We start from the raw sequence: 19,048 nt of genomic DNA, 5'->3' as shown, positions 1-19,048 counted from the left end.
CAATTTTCGATTTTGAAAAAATGTGGGGTGGGCCCCCCCCCAAAAAAAAAAGAAATTCTAGCTACGTCCCTGGCTGCCATATAACTAATTTGCCAGATTTTCACTTCTAGAGTCACTGCAATCGATGACAATTTTCGATTTTGAAAAAATGTGGGGTGGGCCACCCCCAAAAAAAAAAAGAAATTCTAGCTACGTCCCTATCTGCCATATAAGTAATTTGCCAGATTTTCACTTCTAGAGTCACTGCAATCGCATTAATGACCAATCTCGCCAAAATTATGTAATTATGTCTGCCATAATATTTTAGAAGTTTGGTCAAAATTCGTTCAGATTTTGATGTAGCTCCCTAATATATGTCCATCAGATTTTGGCTAATTTACAATAATGTCGTCATTTGTCAACCGTATTTATTGTAGTTTGAAAATTTTTGTTCGAAATTTGATACGGATTGTTTAATAACCCATCTGAAAACATCCATCGAGGCCCATCAAAATTGGTTCAGAATTAGATATAGCTCCCACTTTATACCCAAAGTGTAGGTGTAGGGTATTAATAAGTTAGCACCGCCCGATTTTTGTCTTTTCTTACTGATTTTTTTTTTCGGAAATAGGCTTCCATGTGCTGTAGGATATCATTTTGAAACCCATCATCGTAGGATAGGGGGTATATTAATTTAGTCATTCCGTTTGCAACACATCGAAATATTAATTTCCGACCCTACAAAGTATATATATATATATATATATATATATATATATATATATATATATATATATATATATATTGGATCGTTATAAAATTCTATGACGATTTAACGATGTCCGTGTGTCTGTCCGTCCGTCTGTTGTAATCACTCTAGAGCCTTCAAAAATTGAGATATTGAGCTGAAATTTGGCACAGTTACGTCATTTTGATGCACGTTGGTCAATTTCTTGAATGGGCCAAATCGGACCATATTTGGATATAGCTGCTATATAGACGGATTCTCCGATAAAGGGTCTATTGCTCATATGTGCTTTATTCTTCATCCGATTTCGCTGAAATTTGAAACAGTGAGCAGCTTAAGGCTTTCCGAGAACTGACATGAATATAGATTAGATCGGTCCATATTTAGATATAGCTGCCATATAGACCGATCTGCCTATAAAGGGTCTGAAGACCATAAAAGCTTTATTTATTACCCAATTTAGCTGAAATTTGCACCAGTGGGTTATTTGAAGCCTCCCGACATCTGACCTAAATATGGACTAGATCGGTCTATATTTAGATATAGCTGCCATATAGACCGATCTCCCGATAAAGCGTCTGAAGACCACAAAAGCTTTATTTATTACCCGATTTTGCTGAAATTTGCACCAGTGGGTTATTTGAAGCCTCCCGACATCTGACCAAAATATGGACTAGATCGGTCTATATTTAGATATAGCTGCCATATAGACCGATCTGTCGATAAAGGGTCTGAAGCTCATAAAAGCTTTTTTTATTACCCGATTTCGCTGAAATTTAAAACAGTTGGTTATTTTAAACCTTCCGACATCTGACCCAAATATTGTTCAGATCGGACTATATTTAAATATAGCTGCCATATAGACCGATCTCCCGATAAAGGTACTAAAGGCTATAAAAGCTTTAATTTTTATCCGATTTCGTTGAAATTTGGAATGGGTTGCAGTTTTTAGCTTCCTAACTTCCTAACATCCAAATATGGTACCAATCGAACTATATTTAGATATAGCTATCATATAGACCGATCTGCCTACAAAGGGTCTGAAGCCCATAAAAATCTTATTTTCAAGCCGATTTCCCTAAAATTTTAAACAGTGAATTATTTTTAGCCTCCGACACCCAACCTAAATATGGTTCAGATCGGACCATATTTAGATATAGCTACCATATAGACCGATCTGCCGATAAGGGGTCTGAACCCAATAAAAGCTTTATTTATTACCCGATTTCGCTGAAATTTGAAACAGTGAATAGGTTAAGACCTGCCAACATCCGACCTCAATATAGTTCTGATCGGACTATATTTCGATATAGCTGCCATATAAACCGATCTGCCAATAAGGAGACTGAATTCCATTAAAGCTCCATTTATTACCCGATTTCACTGAAATTCGAAACAGTGAGTAAGTTAAGACCTCCCAACATGGTTATGATCGGACTATATTTAGATATAGCTGTCATATAAACCGATCTGCCAATAAGGGGACTGAATTCCATTAAAGCTCCATTTATTACCCGATTTCGCTGAAATTTGAAACTGTGAGTTTTTCTGAGCTTCACAATATCCGACCTTAATATGATTCAGATCGGTTTATAATTGGATTTATCTGCCAAAAAGACCAATATTTTACTCTACCAAATTGAATAGTGACATATATATTAGACCATTCAATGTCCGTGTCGAATTTGGGTGCATAAGTTATCCAGATTTCACCGGATTGTGACGAAATGGGATTTACATATATACCCGAGGTGTTGGGTATCCAAAGTTTGGCCCGGCCGAACTTAATGCCTTTTTTTTGTTTTATCGTATCCCTATGACCAATATGAGTTGCCCTAGAATTGCAAGTTATTTTCAGGACAATGATAACCGTTTGCCATGTCCATGAGCAAGAACACATGGTGGTATCAATAATCTTTGTTAAATAAAAAAAAAACAAAGAACTTAATGCATGCTCGTTCTTCAGTTTCGTCTATATTTGGTTTATTTGTAACTTTTAAAATAATTTTTTTTCTTTTTTTTTCAGGTGAGTGCTCGTACAATATAACTGAAACTATGTGACATAAAACTCAGGTAAATTGCATACAATTTGCTTTTTTGTTTTCTAAAAACATTCATTAGGTTCATTCAACCAAATCGCAAAAGAAACTACAAACGAAAAATAATTGATTTACAAGTCCGCAGCATACAAGTCCTACACCATTAAAAACTCTTTCTTATGCTAGTGAACATGTTCGAAATTTTATTCAATTATATTCACTTATCGTTTATAATTCACAATATTTTCACATTTAATTCACTTCAATTGGATTAAATAAATAAAATGCATTATACAAATGACATTATTTAACCAAATAATATGTAATGTAACCTTCTCGTGAGCACGTCATCAATCTTCCTTTTGTGCGGTACATTAAATCACTCAAACATAGTTCATTGATTATGTATTTTCGGTGGGGGGGGGAGGGAAAAAAAGCCAAGCCGGGAAGCCCAGGGAGGGGAAGAAAATGCCAACAATGATCGATAAAATCGTAAACAATCAAACAATAGTCGAAACAGCAGCCAAAGGCAATTTTGATAAAAAAAAAAATCAAACAGATAATTAGACTAATTGATAGAAATGGCAAAATTGCTAGATAATCAAATTGGACAGTAGTTTAATGAAATTCAAAAGGATACGTTGTACGAGCTCGTAGAAAAAAATACGCGGCGTCAGCGGTTATAAAACCAAAGCTAATAACAAAAACCAATAACAAAAGATAATAAAGTAGCAAAATTTTCCAAATTTTCCAAAAGTAACTGGGAATTGTGTTATAAGAATAAAATAACAACCAAAGAAACCACAGTAAAAGAAATTATAAGTGAATCAAGGAAAACTTTAAGTTTAATAAATTTTAAAAATTATTTGAAAATTAAAAACCACATGTTCTAATCCTTCGTTTTTATTAGAAATTTAAACAAATTTTGACGTGATAGTATTTGTTTTTGTGGCATTTCAAAATTTTCCATTGGGTTTTCGTTTTTGCGGCCAGCGACTAAAATTTTCCTCTCAGTCTATGTGTTGCTTATTTGCTTATATGGACCATTACTAAATTGAAATATCATAAACAACAACAACAACAACATCAACACTGTGCAGTTACAAGGCCCCTGATTAGTTTTGTTTTGAATAAAACGCAATTTGCTGCTGGATATAAAAAATATTTTGTTGTGGATAAATAAACAAGCCAACAGATAACAAGAAAATAAAGAAAAAAATTAAAAAAATTTATTGTAAATAATTTGCGCATTTAGTTTGAACAATTTTGTCAAAAGAAAAATTGTATCAAAAGTTTTTGCGTTTATAAAAAAAAAACGAAAAAATAATAACAGAAAAAAAGAAGAATTAAAAATTAAAGATAAAAAAATAATCAAAAAATAAAAAAATTTTGAATAAAAATAAACAAAATTTTAAGCTGTTTTAAGCAAAACTACTCTTAATTGGATTTAGGATTTTTTAAGCACAACAACTTAGACAATATGGCTATCATAGACGAAGAGGTAAGAAATTTTTCACTGAAACATTTTAAAATAATTTGATAATGAGAGATAGAGACCCATTGACAAGTATACCGATCGACTCGGAATCACTTTCTGATTCGATTTAGCTATGTCCGTCTGTCCATCTGTCCGTCTGTCCGTCCGTCTGTCCATGTTAATTTGTGTACCAATCGTTTCAAAATTTGGTACAGGCATGTTTTTCAGCCTAGAGACGAAACCTATTGAAATTGGAAAAAATCGGTTCAAATCTGGATATAGCTCCCACATATATGTTCGTCCGATTTTCAGCAATAATGCAATAAAATGGTAATTTGTTAATCGATTCTCGCCAAATTTGGCAGGAAGGATTTTTTTATGATTCTCGACATTACTGGTGAACCTCATGGATATCGGTTCAGATTTAGATATAGCTCCCATGTATATAAATATATCGCCCGATTTTCAGTGCTAGAGCCAATGCAAACACATTTATTGACCAATCTAGCCAAAATATGGCACAACGCTTTCCTCCACGAATACCACAATATACATAGAGTTTGGTCAAAATCAGTTCAGATTTGTACATAGCTCCAATATATATATGTTCGTCCGATCTGCAATAATAATGCAATAAAATGGTCATTTGTAAACCGATTTTCGCGAAATTTGGCAGAAGGGATTTTCTCTTGACTCTCAATGCTACTGGATAATTTCAATGAAGTCGGTTCAGATTTTGATATAGCTCATATATATATATATATACATATATATATATATTGGGTTGCCCAAAAAGTAATTGCGGATTTTTCATATAGTCGGCGTTGACAAATTTTTTCACAGCTTGTGACTCTGTAATTGCATTCTTTCTTCTGTCAGTTATCAGCTGTTACTTTTAGCTTGCTTTAGAAAAAAAAGTGTAAAAAAAGTATAATGGATTAAAGTTCATTCTAAGTTTTTTTTTTAAAAATGCATTTACTTTCTTTTAAAAAATCCGCAATTACTTTTTGGGCAACCCAATATATCGCCGGATTTTAACTTCTAGAGTCACAGCAAGCGCATTTATTGACCCATCTTGCCAAAATGTTACAAAACGCTTTCCTCGACGACTATTACATTATCTGAGAAGTTTTTCTCGAAATCGGTTCAGAAGTATGGTTGCCCAAAAAGTAATTGCGGATTTTTCATATCGTCGGCGTTGACATATTTTTTCACAGCTTGTGACTCTGTAATTGCATTCTTTCTTCTGTCAGTTATCAGCTGTTACTTTTAGCTTGCTTTAGAAAAAAAGTGTAAAAAAGTATATTTGATTAAAGTGCATTCTAAGTTTTATTAAAAATGCATTTACTTTCTTTTAAAAAATCCGCAATTACTTTTTGGGCAACCCAATATATTGCCCGATTTTAACTTCTAGAGTCACAGCAAGCGCATTTATTGACCCATCTTGCCAAAATGTTGCAAAACGCTTTCCTCGACGACTATTATATTATCTGAGAAGTTTTTCTCGAAATCGGTTCAGAAGTATGGTTGCCCAAAAAGTAATTGAGGATTTTTCATATAGTCGGCGTTGACAAATTTTTTCACAGCTTGTGACTCTGTAATTGCATTCTTTCTTCTGTCAGTTATCAGCTGTTACTTTTAGCTTGCTTTAGAAAAAAGTGTAAAAAAAGTATATTTGATTAAAGTTCATTCTAAGTTTTATTAAAAGTGCATTTACTTTCTTTTAAAAAGTCCGCAATTACTTTTTGGGCAACCCAATATCTTAGCCATTCTACCACTTTCTTAATTGCAAGGATCTTCGCTTGATACACACTGTAGTGGTAGGAAAACCTTTCCGATATCCTTATAGAAGTCTATGTAACTTCTGTTACCAGAGATATCGTAGTTTCAATCGGTTTTATCGGTAATAGTGGTACAGGACTTTTTATCAAAAAGCGGCTCAGTTAGGGTGTAATCCATACTGCCTTGAACATCGGTCATTGTATCAAGGATGACACAGTTTCCGTGGCCGCCACATGACCAATGAGAAAGCTCCCTTAATCCTACGGCAGTGGTCGCTGCAACTTGGCTAGCCACAATGTTCAGAGGCTTACGATGTAGCATTAAATTCGGTGCATCAAATGGTGTTTTCCTCAGGTTAAATATTGAGCAGCAGGTAGACTTTTAAATCACCGTCCACCAGACACTTTTTTCACATTTTTTGATTTTCAGACTGTATAATTTTTAACTGAACTATCAGATGTGGAGACTTACAGCTGCAAAGTCATTGTAAATTCTGTCAAGAATTCAAATCATGAATAAAAATGAAAATCAAACCACAAATGCCTTCATAGATTGCGAAATACTTATTTCAAATAAATTTTCGAAATACCGATGTGAACAAAAACAAGCACATCAGCTATAATCGTTTCAAATTTAAAAGAAATATGCCTACCCGTTCTCGCATGGCATATGGTTTACTACTTTGTTTTCGGTTCTATCCCACTTTGCAATACCTCATCATCTTCCCAAATGCCCTACACATGCAATCACTTGTCACAAAGATGTTGCATAAGTCCTATGTGTCCCTTTATGATACCGAAAGCTATACTGACCTCCTTCTTACCAACTTATCACGATGCCGATCTTCCCGAAGGATTTTCGTCGTCCTACTGACCGCTTGGAGGCCACCAGAGGTTACCATGTCCGCCTATGACGCTGAACGCCTGGGTTAGAATCCTGGCGAGACCATCAGAAAAAAAAATTCAGCGGTATTTTCCCCTCCTAATGCTGGCAACATTTGTAAAAATTCTCTCCAAAGAGGTATCGCACAGCGGCACGCCGTTCGGACTCGACAAAAAAGTAGGCCCCTTATCTTTGAGCTTAAACTTAAATCGGACTGCACTCATTGATATGTGAGAAGTTTGCCCTTAGTTCCTTAGTGGAATGCTCATGGGCAAAATTTGCAATTTTTTACTGACCGCTTCGCTGTTCCACACAGTTGCATGCGCGTTCTTTGCCCCCGCCCTCGAACTGCGTCGACCCGAATGACTTCAAGTCTACCAAGCTCATTGACGGCAATTCTCTGACCTTCACTGCCAAATAATCTGCTCTTTTATCCGTCCTTACTCCGCCATGGCCTGGCACCCAAATCATGCGGTTCGTGCCATCCTCATAGAAGGCGCTAATCTCCTTCTTACACTTCAAGACTGTTTGTGACCTTACCGTCTTGGCTGTTATTGATGATCAGTTTGTTGTCCGTAAAGATGTTCACACTCGACGTCCTTGGGTTTAAAAAAAAAAAAACACCACCTCACGCATTCCATGATCGCCCAAATCTCCGTCTTCAGGACCGTATCATGGTCAGGCAGTAGAAAACAGATCTCGGTCCCTGGGTCCTCATTGTAGAACATCAAACCCACTGTGTCCTCGAGCTTTGATCCATCTGTGTAGCATGAACTTCCAGTTGGGAATACCAAGGATCCATCAATCCAAGACTGTTTACGGTATTCTTAGGTATTCGGACCGAAACCTTTTCCATTTTTGTTGTTGTATCAGTGTGTTGTACACTGAAGCGGCAACCCTTGCTGATCAAGGAGTCCATCGGGTCGAAACGGTACATGCAACCGATTGCCATGGGATTGATGTTTATTTTCCCATTTTTTTCCTCTTCCATGCGATACAGGTTCCATTTTTTTGCTCTATTGAACTGGGATTGTGTGACCTGCTCCTCCTTTCCTCTATCCATTCTCCCATCGCCTTAAGTCTTATAGCCGCAGTGGCTGCCTCATACTTTATCTGAATGCCTATGGGTCGGATATCGGGAATAGTCTCCAGTGCCCTAGTGGACGTGGTTCTAATCGTCCCGCCTATGTTAAAACAAGATTCTCTGCAGTTGTTCTCCATCGCAGTCCACCAAACAACTGAGGTGGTGAACTACACTGTAGCGGCAACCCTTGCCGATCAAGGAGTCCATCGGGTCAAAACGGTAAGTGCAACCGGTTGCCATAGGATTGATGTTTTTTTTTTCTCTTGCGTTCCATTCCATTTTTTGGCTCTATTGTACAACGATTGTATGACCTGCTCCTCCTTTCCTCTATCTATTCTCCCATTAAGTCTCATTGCCGCTGTGGCTGCCTAACACTTTATCTGAATGCCTATGGGTCGTATTTCGTTATTAGTCTCCATTGCCCTAGTGGACGTGGTTCTAATCGTCCCTCCTATGTTACAACAAGATTCTCTGCAGTTGTTCTCCATCTGTTCTCCATCGCAGTCCACCAAACAACTGAGGCGCATGTGAGTATTGGTCTCAGACCTATTCTCGGATTCTGGCTCCATTTCAGTTTTTTTTTTCTAAGATCACTCTCAAGTATTTGTCCGATATCGAAAACGCTCTGTTGAGGAAACGTGATGCCTCAAATTGGCCCACCTTCATCTTTCGTGTTAACAGGAATATGTCGGTCTTCTCTGATCAATGCTAATCAGAGAAGACCTAGATATTCCTGTTATCCCTGGGTTATCCTGGGATCCCTAGATTTAAACCAGTTGTATGCCATCTCTGAAACCCTGTCGGCTTTTCTGCATAACTGTTTCGCATCCACGCTCTTTAGAAACCCCGGACATACGCAATGCTTTTTACTTGTTTTATTTCATACCCCTAGAAGTATGCAACTGAAAAGGGATATTTCATCAAGCAGATATAAATTATTTGAGTATCTTGAATTTCAATGTTAAATAAATCAAATATGTCAAGATAAGATACTCTGAACCTATTGCATTATTCTTACGTTGCACTTGTTGTCCATCGTAGTCCACCAAATTACTGAAGCGCAAGTAAGTATTGGTCTCGAATCAATCCTCGGATTCGGGCTCTATTTCAGTTCAGTTCCTTTTCTAAGATCACTCTCAAGTATTTGTCCGATATCGAAAACGCTTTGTTGAGTAAACGTGATGCCTCAAATTGGCCCACCTTCATCTTCCGAGTTAACAGGAATAATTCGGTCTTCTCTGATTAGCATTGGGATCCCTAGGTTTAAACCAGTTGTATGCCATCTCCAACACTCTGTCGGCTTTTCTGCATAACTGATTCGCATCCCTGCTCTTTAGAAACCCCGGACGAACGCAATGCTTTTCACTTGTTTTATTTCATACCCCTAGAAGTATGCAACTGAAAAGGAATCATTCATCAAGCAGATATATATTATTTGAGTATCTTGAATTTCAATGTAAAATAAATCAAATATGTCAAGACAAGATACTCTGAACCTATTGCATTATCCTTACGTTGCACTTGTTGTCCATCGTAGTCCACCAAACAACTGAGACGCAAGATACTCTGAATCTACTGCATTATCCTTACGTTGCACTTGTTGTCCATCGTAGTCTTCCAAACAACTGAGGCGCAAATGAGTATTGGTCTCCAATCGATCCTCGGATTCGGGCTCCATTTCAGTTCTGTTTTCTTTCTAAGATCACTCCCCAATATTTGTCAGATATCGAAAACTTTCTGTTGAGGATACGTGATGCCTCAAATTGGTCCACCTGCGACTTCCGGTTAACAAGAAAATTTCAGTCTTATCTGATTTCAGTCCTATCTGATTGGGACCCCTTGGTCTAAACCAGTCTTCAAAACCCTGTCGGCTTTGCATAACTGATTGGTATCTTTCCTCTTTAGATATCTCCGGCCAAACGCAATACCTTTTATTTGTTTTATTTCATACCCCTAGAAGTATGCAACAGAAAAGGACTCTTACTGCAAGCAAATATAAATTATTTGAATATCTTGAATTTAAATGTTAAATAAATGCAATATGGAGAGGCATGCTTGATATATAATTTAAATATTTTATTTCTGTTTACAAAAAATCTACGTTTTTCATATTCCCCTCCAAATGAAAAAAAATGGAGGCCACCCTTATAAAAAAAATATTTTTCCTCTTTTTTTTAATACTACTTCCTTTTAAAAGGACCCAAAGATGATATCCAAACAAATCCTTTCAAATTAAATAATAAACGGATTAAGAAGACTCATCTATGTAAATATTTATATTATCCTTTTGTCATGCCTAAGGCGTGAAGAAATAACCTTCAAATTGCTGCCCATACAAAAGCATGCAAATATTTTTGCAAAGGCTTTAAAAAAAAACACAAAAATCTTCTTTGTGGGTTCCTCTAGATATGTGATGAAGACTTTTCCTAGAAAAATTTCTCAAATTGAAATGTCAATAAATCAATGTGACCTTTGATGGGAGGTACTCACTCAAATTGAATGAGAATCTGTATTGGCTTGAGTTCTCTTCTTCTCATCCATTGATATGCTTTATTTGATGACTATTCACCTCAAGGTCTGTGCCCTACATTCGCTAAGAAATATGTGTGCCCCCCAAAACAAAAACAGAAGGGCATCAATGGAATGTGCTGTAAGGTGAAATAAACGAAGATATTAATAAATTTAAGACAGTCCATCACTGCTGCTAGGTAGAAATATCTCTCTAGCATAAATGCCACCATTGAAAAAGTCAAAGCAAATATCAACTAGACAAAAATGGGGAGCGAAAAAGGTAGCGAGAGAGAGAGGGGATGAGGCTCCCAAAAATTTACTTTGATGTAAAAATGTCACACAGCACAAGATGGCCAACAACAGCGAGTGGGAAAATCATGATGAAAAGCTTGTTAAGGTTGCCGCAGTCGCTGCTGCTGCCGCTTAGACCATTAGACCAAAATATTTTGCGGTTTTGCCAATCATCTCCGCAATGTTGTTTCTGGCCTTTTGTTTGGAATTCCATTTACAAAGCCTACAAAATTGTAAAGCCAAAAACGGAAAGAATCAAAAAAAAAGAGGACCATGACATAGCAGATGAACACATGAATAGGCTTTTGTTTATTTTTAAGGCCCCTAACACAATGGGATGAAGATAAACAGCTTTCTTAAATACATCCTGTTTCATTTATAGGCATTTCCTTAGACATTTCAATGGAAACGCCAATGCCTTAAAAGTCTGTCACAATCCAAACATTGAACATTCCCTAAGGCATTGAACTTGCCAGTCACTTTTGGTTGGTTTTTTTTTCTTATATCTTACTTAAATGGGTTACGCTGACACCTCCCTAATGGTTTAACGTTCAAAAATCAACGAAAATTGGTTGGTTTTTTTCATTCTCTATGTTCTTACGTCTTACTTAAATGAGACACCTCTCAGATGGTTTAAAGTTCAAAAATCAACGAAAGTTATTTTTAAATTGTGGTATTCTCTTTGGAAAATTTACAAAAAATAATCTAAACCGAATTGTAATGGTTTTGAGCAAAAAATTTTATATGCGTTTAGTGACCATTGGGAAAAATGTTTTTGTATGAATGTGTTTATTGTTATACTAAATATATACAGTCTATTGGCGTTTTATGCGAATGTTATCATCCCTACCACATCTTTCAATCAGTGTTAAAGAGTTCAGCAAACTAAACTGACAATGCTACAAGGACAACAAATGATGATGATGTTGGCAACAGCGTGTATATGTCTTACTGTGGCTCGCAATAAGCCCATGGATACTTTAAAATAGTCATTCAATTTAGTTATTAGTTTAACCTTTTAAAATATAATCATTGTTATGCTATTTTATAATCCGGTCGATTAAAATATCTTCTATTTCATTTTATTTTATTCTTTTTTTTATTATACCAACAACCATTGGATAGGGGTATACTAATCTAGTCATTCCGTTTGTAACATTCTGGATTCTCTCGACATTCTGATTCGATCTAGCCATGTCCGTCCGTCCATCGGTGCGTCTGTCCGTCTGTCCGTCCGTCTGTCCGTCCGTCTGTCCGTCCGTCCGTCTGTCTGTCTGTCTGTCTATCTGTCTGTCCGGCCGTCTGTCCGTCCGTCCGTCTGTCTGTCTGTCTGTCTGTCCGTCCATCTGTCCGTCCGTCCGTCTGTTGAAACCACCACAGCTGTCCAACGCGAAGAGCCAGCCGCTTGAAATTTTGCACAGATACTTAGATACTTAGAGATGTTGGTCGTCGGAGATTGCAAATGGGCCATATCGGTTCAGATTTAGATATAGATTCAATAAAAACCGAACTCCCGATTTGACTTTCCAGCCCCTGTAAGCCGCAATTTTTGTCCCATTTGGCTGAAATTTTGCACATAGTGTTCTGCTTTGCCTTCTAACAACTATGCCAAGTACAGTTCAAATTGGTCTATAACCTGATATAGCTCTCATGTAAACCGATCTCCCGATTTGATTACTTGAGCCCTTACAAGCCGCAACTTTTATCCGATTTGGCTGAAATTTTGCATGTAGTGTTCTGCTATGACTTCCAACATCTGCGCCATGTACGGTTCAGATCGGTCTATAACCTGATATAGCTCCCTTATATACCGACCTCCCGCTTTGACTTCTTGAGCTCTTACAAGCCGCAATTTTTGTCCGATTTGGCTGAAATTTTTGTATGTAGTGTTCTGTTCATACTTCCAACAACTATGCTTAATGCGGTCCGAAACGGTCTGACATATCTCCCATATAAACCGATCTCCCGATTTGATTTCTTGAGTCGTTAGAGGCCGTAATTTTTGTCCGATTTGGCTGAAATTTTGCCTGTAGTATTTTGTTATAACTTTTACCATATTTGCCAAGTACGCTCCAAATCGGTATATAACCTGGTATAGCTCCCATATAAACCAATCTCGTGATTTGTCTTCTTAAGCCCTTACGAGCCTCAATTTTTATCCGATTTGGCTGAAATTTTGCATGTGGTGTTCTGTTAAGACTTCCAAAATCTGTGCCATGTACGGTTCAAATCGGTCTATAACCTGATATAGCTCCCTTATATACCGACCTCCCGATTTCACTTCTTGAGCACTTACAAGTCACAATATCTTTGTCCGATTTGACTGAAATTTTGCTTTTATTGTTTTGTTATGACCTTCAACAACGTTGCCAAGTACGGATCAAAAAGGTATATAACCCAATACAGCTCCCATATAAAACGATCTGCCGATTTGTCTTCTTGTGCCCTTACGAGACTCAACTTTTGTCCGATTTGGCTGACATTTTGCATGTGGTGTTCCGTTATGGCTTCCAGCAACTGTGCCATGTACAGTTCGAATCGCTCTTTATTTCATTTCGTTTCATTCCATTTCATTCCACTTCATTTCATTCCATTTCATTTCATTCCATTGCATTTCATTCCATTTCACTGCATTCCATTTCATTTCATTTAATTCCATTTCATTGAATTTCATTCCATTGCATTCCACTGCATTACATTTCATTTCATTGCATTCCACTGCATTCCATTTCATTTCATTCCATTTCACTTCATTCCATTTCATCTTATTCCATTTCATTCCATTTTATTCCATTTCATTCCATTTTATTCCATTTCATTCCATTTCATTTCACTTCATTCCATTTCATTTCATTTTATTCCATTTCACTCCATTTCATTTCATTCCATTTCGTTCTATTTCAATCCATTTCAATACATTTCATTCACTGCTTTCCATTTCATTTCACTTCATTTCATTTCATTCCATTGCATTTCACTTCATTTCATTTAATTTCATTTCATATCATTTCATTTTATTTCAATTCATATCATTTCATTTCACTTACTTTCATTTTATTTCGTATAATTTCACTTACTTTCATTTCATTTCGCATCATTTCATTTCCTTCCTTTTTATTTTATTTTATTTTATTTTATTTTATTTTATTTTATTTTATTTTATTTTATTTTATTTTATTTTATTTTATTTTATTTTATTTTATTTTATTTTATTTTATTTTATTTTATTTTATTTTATTTTATTTTATTTTATTTTATTTTATTTTATTTTATTTCGTTTCATTTCATTTCACTCTGTTCCATTCCATTTCATTTCTTTTCATTAGTTTTCTTTTCATTTCATTTCACTTAATTTCATATCATTTCATTTTATTTTATTTCATTTAATTTCGCTTCATTTCATTTCATTTGCTCTCCTTTCATTTCATTTTATTTCATTTCATTCTATTTCAATCCATTTCATTCCATTTCACTACATTTCAATCTATTTCATTCCACTGTTTTCCATTTTATTTCATTTCATTCCATTTTAACTTCATTTCATTCCATTTCCATCATTTCATTTCTTTTCGTTTCTTTTCGTTTCGTTTCGTTTTACTTCATTTCATTTCATTCCATTTTACTTCATTTCATTTCTTTTCATTTCATTTCATTTCCTTTCTTTTCCTTTCCTTTCCTTTCCTTTCCTTTCCTTTCTTTTCCTTTTTTTTTCCTTTCTTTTCCTTTCTTTTCCTTTCCTTTCTTTTCCTTTCCTTTCTTTTCCTTTCTTTTCCTTTCCTTTCCTTTCCTTTCCTTTCCTTTCCTTTCCTTTCCTTTCCTTTCCTTTCCTTTCCTTCCCTTTCCTTTCCTTTCCTTTCCTTTCCTTTCCTTTCCTTTCCTTTCCTTTCCTTTCCTTTCCTTTCCTTTCCTTTCCTTTCCTTTCCTTTCCTTTCCTTTCCTTTCCTTTCCTTTCCTTTCCTTTCCTTTCCTTTCCTTTCCTTTCCTTTCCTTTCCTTTCCTTTCCTTTCCTTTCCTTTCCTTTCCTTTCCTTTCCTTTCCTTTCCTTTCCTTACTTTTCCTTTTCTTTTCTTTCCTTTCTTTACTTGAGCCACTGTTCAACATGTGAGTTTTGTTTTGAATAGCTTTTCTTATTTTTATTATATGGCCGTATCAATGTCGTCGATGATGATAAAATGTCGTCACTGTTATAAGCACATACATATTTGCAGCTACAGACACAGCATAAACCCCTACATATTCGCACATGTCTTCCCTCTTTTATCCCATATGTATATACGTTCATATAATTGTTAAAACCAGCAAAACCCCTAACGTCCACACATTCTATTGTTATTGTTGTAGTGGTTGTCGTACTCGTTTTGTCGATGTTGTCCTATCCATGAGTGATTGGCGTTAGCTGATAATGAGCTACTCGCCGACTTTCGGATTGATGAAATTGTTTTCTAAAGAAGACGCAAAACAACAACAACTGTAGCAGTAGTACCAATAACAACAATGCTATTAAATTGAATTCTCAGCTGCGTGCGTTTATTCATATGTGTGTGTGTGTGTGTGCGTGTGTCAACGTACTACTCTCTATAGATCACTGCCAAGGATTTTTGCCTTCAGCTGTTGTTTGTGGTTTGGCTGTTATTGATTGTTGTATTTGAGTTCTTGCCTCTGCACTTGGTATTTTGTTAAGCTTGTGGTTTGTTTGTTTTATTTTCCTCTTCAGTTTCACATATATTTTCGTTGCTATTTCCTTCTTGATAAATTTAGCAACAATTTACTCTTTAAAGCAATTTTATTTAGTATTTGCTTCTTGTATATGAGCTTTTGCTATTGACATTTTTCTAATTTTCTTTGAATTCTAGAGAATCTCAGGGGGGGTGGAGGGAATACTTTTGCTGTAAATGAAATGTGGCACTGTCAATTACAGAGAAAGTATAGTTCCTTTAAAAATAATACAAGTGGTCAATGAAGTGGGAAAAACAATTGCTAACCGGAGGGCATAGTCCTATGTGGCGTATGAGCGTTGGTTAGAATAACTGGTAATACGTATACGCAGTAGAGTACAACAGAGGTTGAAAATAAATACCAAATCAATGCTTAGCCAATGAATATGGAAACTTTATTTAGAGTTATATAAAAATATAAATTTAAGGGTTGTTCATATAAAAACAGATAGAAAACTAAACCAAGCTGTTTTGAAAAATAAATCAAATAAAATATTTTTAACATGAATAATGATAAAAAAGGAAATGAATTTATCAGTACCTGTACAAATGGTGGCCTCAAATAATCCTACATATAGAACAAATAGACCAACTTTTTAATTAAATATCGGATTTAAATCAAACACTTGACTTAAAATTGGAATGGATACTTTAAACGCAAGAAGTAAACATTTCTAGGTCTTTAGATGAAATAAAAAAAATCTCATTTGTCAAGAATTTTTTTTTCCATCGCCCATTTTTAAACATAGTAAGTAAAAGGTTATACAAAATTAAATTAAGTTGAGGCGCTTAATTTGTTCTGCATACCAAATTTTGTCAAACCAGCTGAAAAACTAAAGCTAGGAAGCGAACAACGATGATCGAGAGACCGGTTTACACGCGAGCAACATCAGGTTATGGACCGATTTTGACCGTACAGTTGTCACAGTTGTGCGAAGCCACAATAGATTAGTACAAAGGGCTCAAGAATCGAATCGAGAGATTGGTTTATATGGGAGCTATAATAGGTTATAGACCGATTTGGACCGTACAGTTGGCACAGTTGTTGGTAGTCATAACGTCACATACAAAATTTCAGCCAAATTGGATGTAAACTCCGGAGGTGAGGGCTTAAGAAGCAAATCGGGAGATCGGTTTATATGGGACTGATTAGGTTATAGACTGATTTCGACCGTATGTATCGAAGTTGTTGGAGCTCATAAAAAAACTCTTTATGCTAAATTTGAGCCTAATCGGGCAAACGTTGCGTCTTCTAAGGGTTCAAGAATTCAAATCGGGAGATCGGTTTATATGGGAGCTATTTCAGGTTATAGACCGATTTGAGCCGTACTTGGCACAGCTATTGAAAATCATGACGGAATACTATGTGCAAAATTTCAGCCAAATCGGATGAAAATTGTGGCTTCCTGGGGCTCAAGAAGACAAATCGGGAGATCGGTTTATATGGAAGCTATATCCAAATCTGAACCGATATATCCCATTTGCAATCCCCAACGACCAACATCAATATTAAGTATCTGTGTAAAATTTCAAGCGGCTAGCCTTACACGTACGACCGCTATCGTGATTTCGACGGACGGACATGGCTAGATCGACTCAAGATGTCAAAACGATCAAGAATATATATACTTTATGGTATCCTAGATCAATATTTCGGGGTGTTACAAACGGAATGCCTAGATTAGTGTACCCCTATCCTATGGTGGTGGATAAAAATCATATACCAATAATTTGTTATTTTTCAGCTCCCCATTTTTAAACTTAACAAGTAAAAGGCGTTAAGTTCGGCCGGGCCGGCAATATATGTAAACCAGTTTTCTTCATAATCCGGTGAAAAATGCATTATTAATGTATCCGTAGCAGCTATATTGAATTATGGTGCGATTAGGACCTAATTCGTCGCGGACATTGAATGGTCTAGTAAATAGAAGTTACTATTCAATTTTGGTTCAAGATTGGTCTATTTGGCAAATATAGACCGATATGAACCATATAGAATACGGATGTCGAAAAGTCTAACATAAGTCACAGTGTCAAATTTGACCAAAAATCGGATGACTAAAGAGCCGAAATCGGATGACTAAAGAGCCTTTTATGGGGCCAAAACTTTAAATCGAGAGCTCGATCTATATGGCAGCTTTATCTAAATCTGGAACGATTTCGGAAGAATTAAAATAGGATATCGATGGGCTATCAAACTACCTAAAAAAGCAGCGCAGATTTTCTCTCAAAATTAACCAAAAAGTCAAACAACGCACCGTGTCTGAATTCTCTTGTCACTAAACTAAACTGCCTTTGGGCGATAAAAAGTTTCGACTCCTTTAAGTCGCCGATGTTGTATCATCAATTGAATTATAAGCCGTGTCCGATAAACTGGGGGCCGTACAGGTTAGCATGTCCGCCTATGCACTGAACGCCTGCGTTCGAATCCTGGCGAGAACATTAAAAAACTTTTCAGCTGTGGTTTTCCTCTCCTAATGATGGCGACATTTGTGATGTACTGTACCATTTAGTATGGCAGCCATGTATTAACTTCTCCACAAAGAAGTGTCGCATTGCGGCACGCCCTTCGGACTCGGCTATAAAAAGGAGGTCCTGTATCGTTGAACTATGTGAGAAATTTGTCCCTGTTCTTTAATTGAATGTTCATGGGCACATTTGCTTTTGCATAGACCTATAGGGCTTCCGAGTCGCATAAGTTTCCTTGAAGGACTTGGGATAAGGATAAGTTTCACCCCTTGCCCCCTGGCAAGAAAAAACTTTCAGCGGTGGTTATCCCCTCCTCACTTTGCACACATTTTGTGGTATCACTCTTGCCTCCTGGCATGAAAAAACTTTCAGCGGTGGCTATCCCTCTCATTGTCGCACTCCGTTCAGACTCGGTTTAAAAAAAGGAGGGCCCTCATCATTGAGCTTAAATATAAAACGGACAGCACTCATTGATATGAGAGAATATTGCCCGGGAATAGGCATATGCAAAATTGGGATTTGTCCAATACACTGGCTCCTTGGCTTAAGCAGATATTCTCTGCCTGTGTCAACATTTCCTGTATACCTGTGGAATGGAGGAACACACAGGAAATTTTCACTACAAAAGGATGATTAGTCTGTCATCCCTTATGCTGAAGAAACATAACTTAGGGCAAAGATCCCTCGAGATCACCTGTCTCGGCCACAACACGCATATATTAAAGGCAAATCCACTGAAGCAGCCCTTCACGACCTAGTAGCCTACATAGGGGTTTCTCTCGCCTTCAAGGAATATACAATGGTAGCATTTTTTGACATTGAAGGTGCTTTCAATAAGTTAAAACTGACGTCAATCATGAAATAGCTGTAGTTTCTAGGCATCAGCTCTAGCGTAAGAAAGTTTATGAATAACATACTTACTAAAAGATGCATTACGGCAGGCTTGGGATCTGTGGATTTATAAAGGTGGGTCAGCAGAGGAACAGCTGTAGAAGGTGCACTGTCTCCTCTACTTTGGAATATAGCCATTAGCAATATATTATTGTCTCTGGAAGAAAAAGGTGTAAAAGT

At 36.4% G+C, this 19,048-nt stretch overlaps 1 protein-coding gene across 8 annotated transcripts in view; it reads left to right on the top strand.

Moving 5' to 3' along the window:
* The window catches only part of LOC106082716 (tropomodulin), a 541,301-nt gene that overhangs the window by 95,840 nt on the left and 426,413 nt on the right, over positions 1–19,048 (top strand). The window contains exon 1 of one of the 8 annotated variants that reach the window (XM_013245399.2): positions 3,751–4,267. The exons of the other annotated variants lie outside the window; for them this stretch is intronic. Coding sequence (XP_013100853.1) covers positions 4,247–4,267 — 21 coding nt within the window. The 5' untranslated portion in view covers positions 3,751–4,246. Of the gene's footprint in view, positions 1–3,750; positions 4,268–19,048 lie in introns of those variants that run through there. 8 annotated transcript variants of the gene reach the window in all.

The sequence above is a fragment of the Stomoxys calcitrans genome, chromosome 2, assembly GCF_963082655.1.
Source record: "Stomoxys calcitrans chromosome 2, idStoCalc2.1, whole genome shotgun sequence".
Lineage (NCBI taxonomy): Eukaryota > Metazoa > Arthropoda > Insecta > Diptera > Muscidae > Stomoxys > Stomoxys calcitrans.
This window is presented reverse-complemented; position numbering and strand designations above follow the sequence as displayed.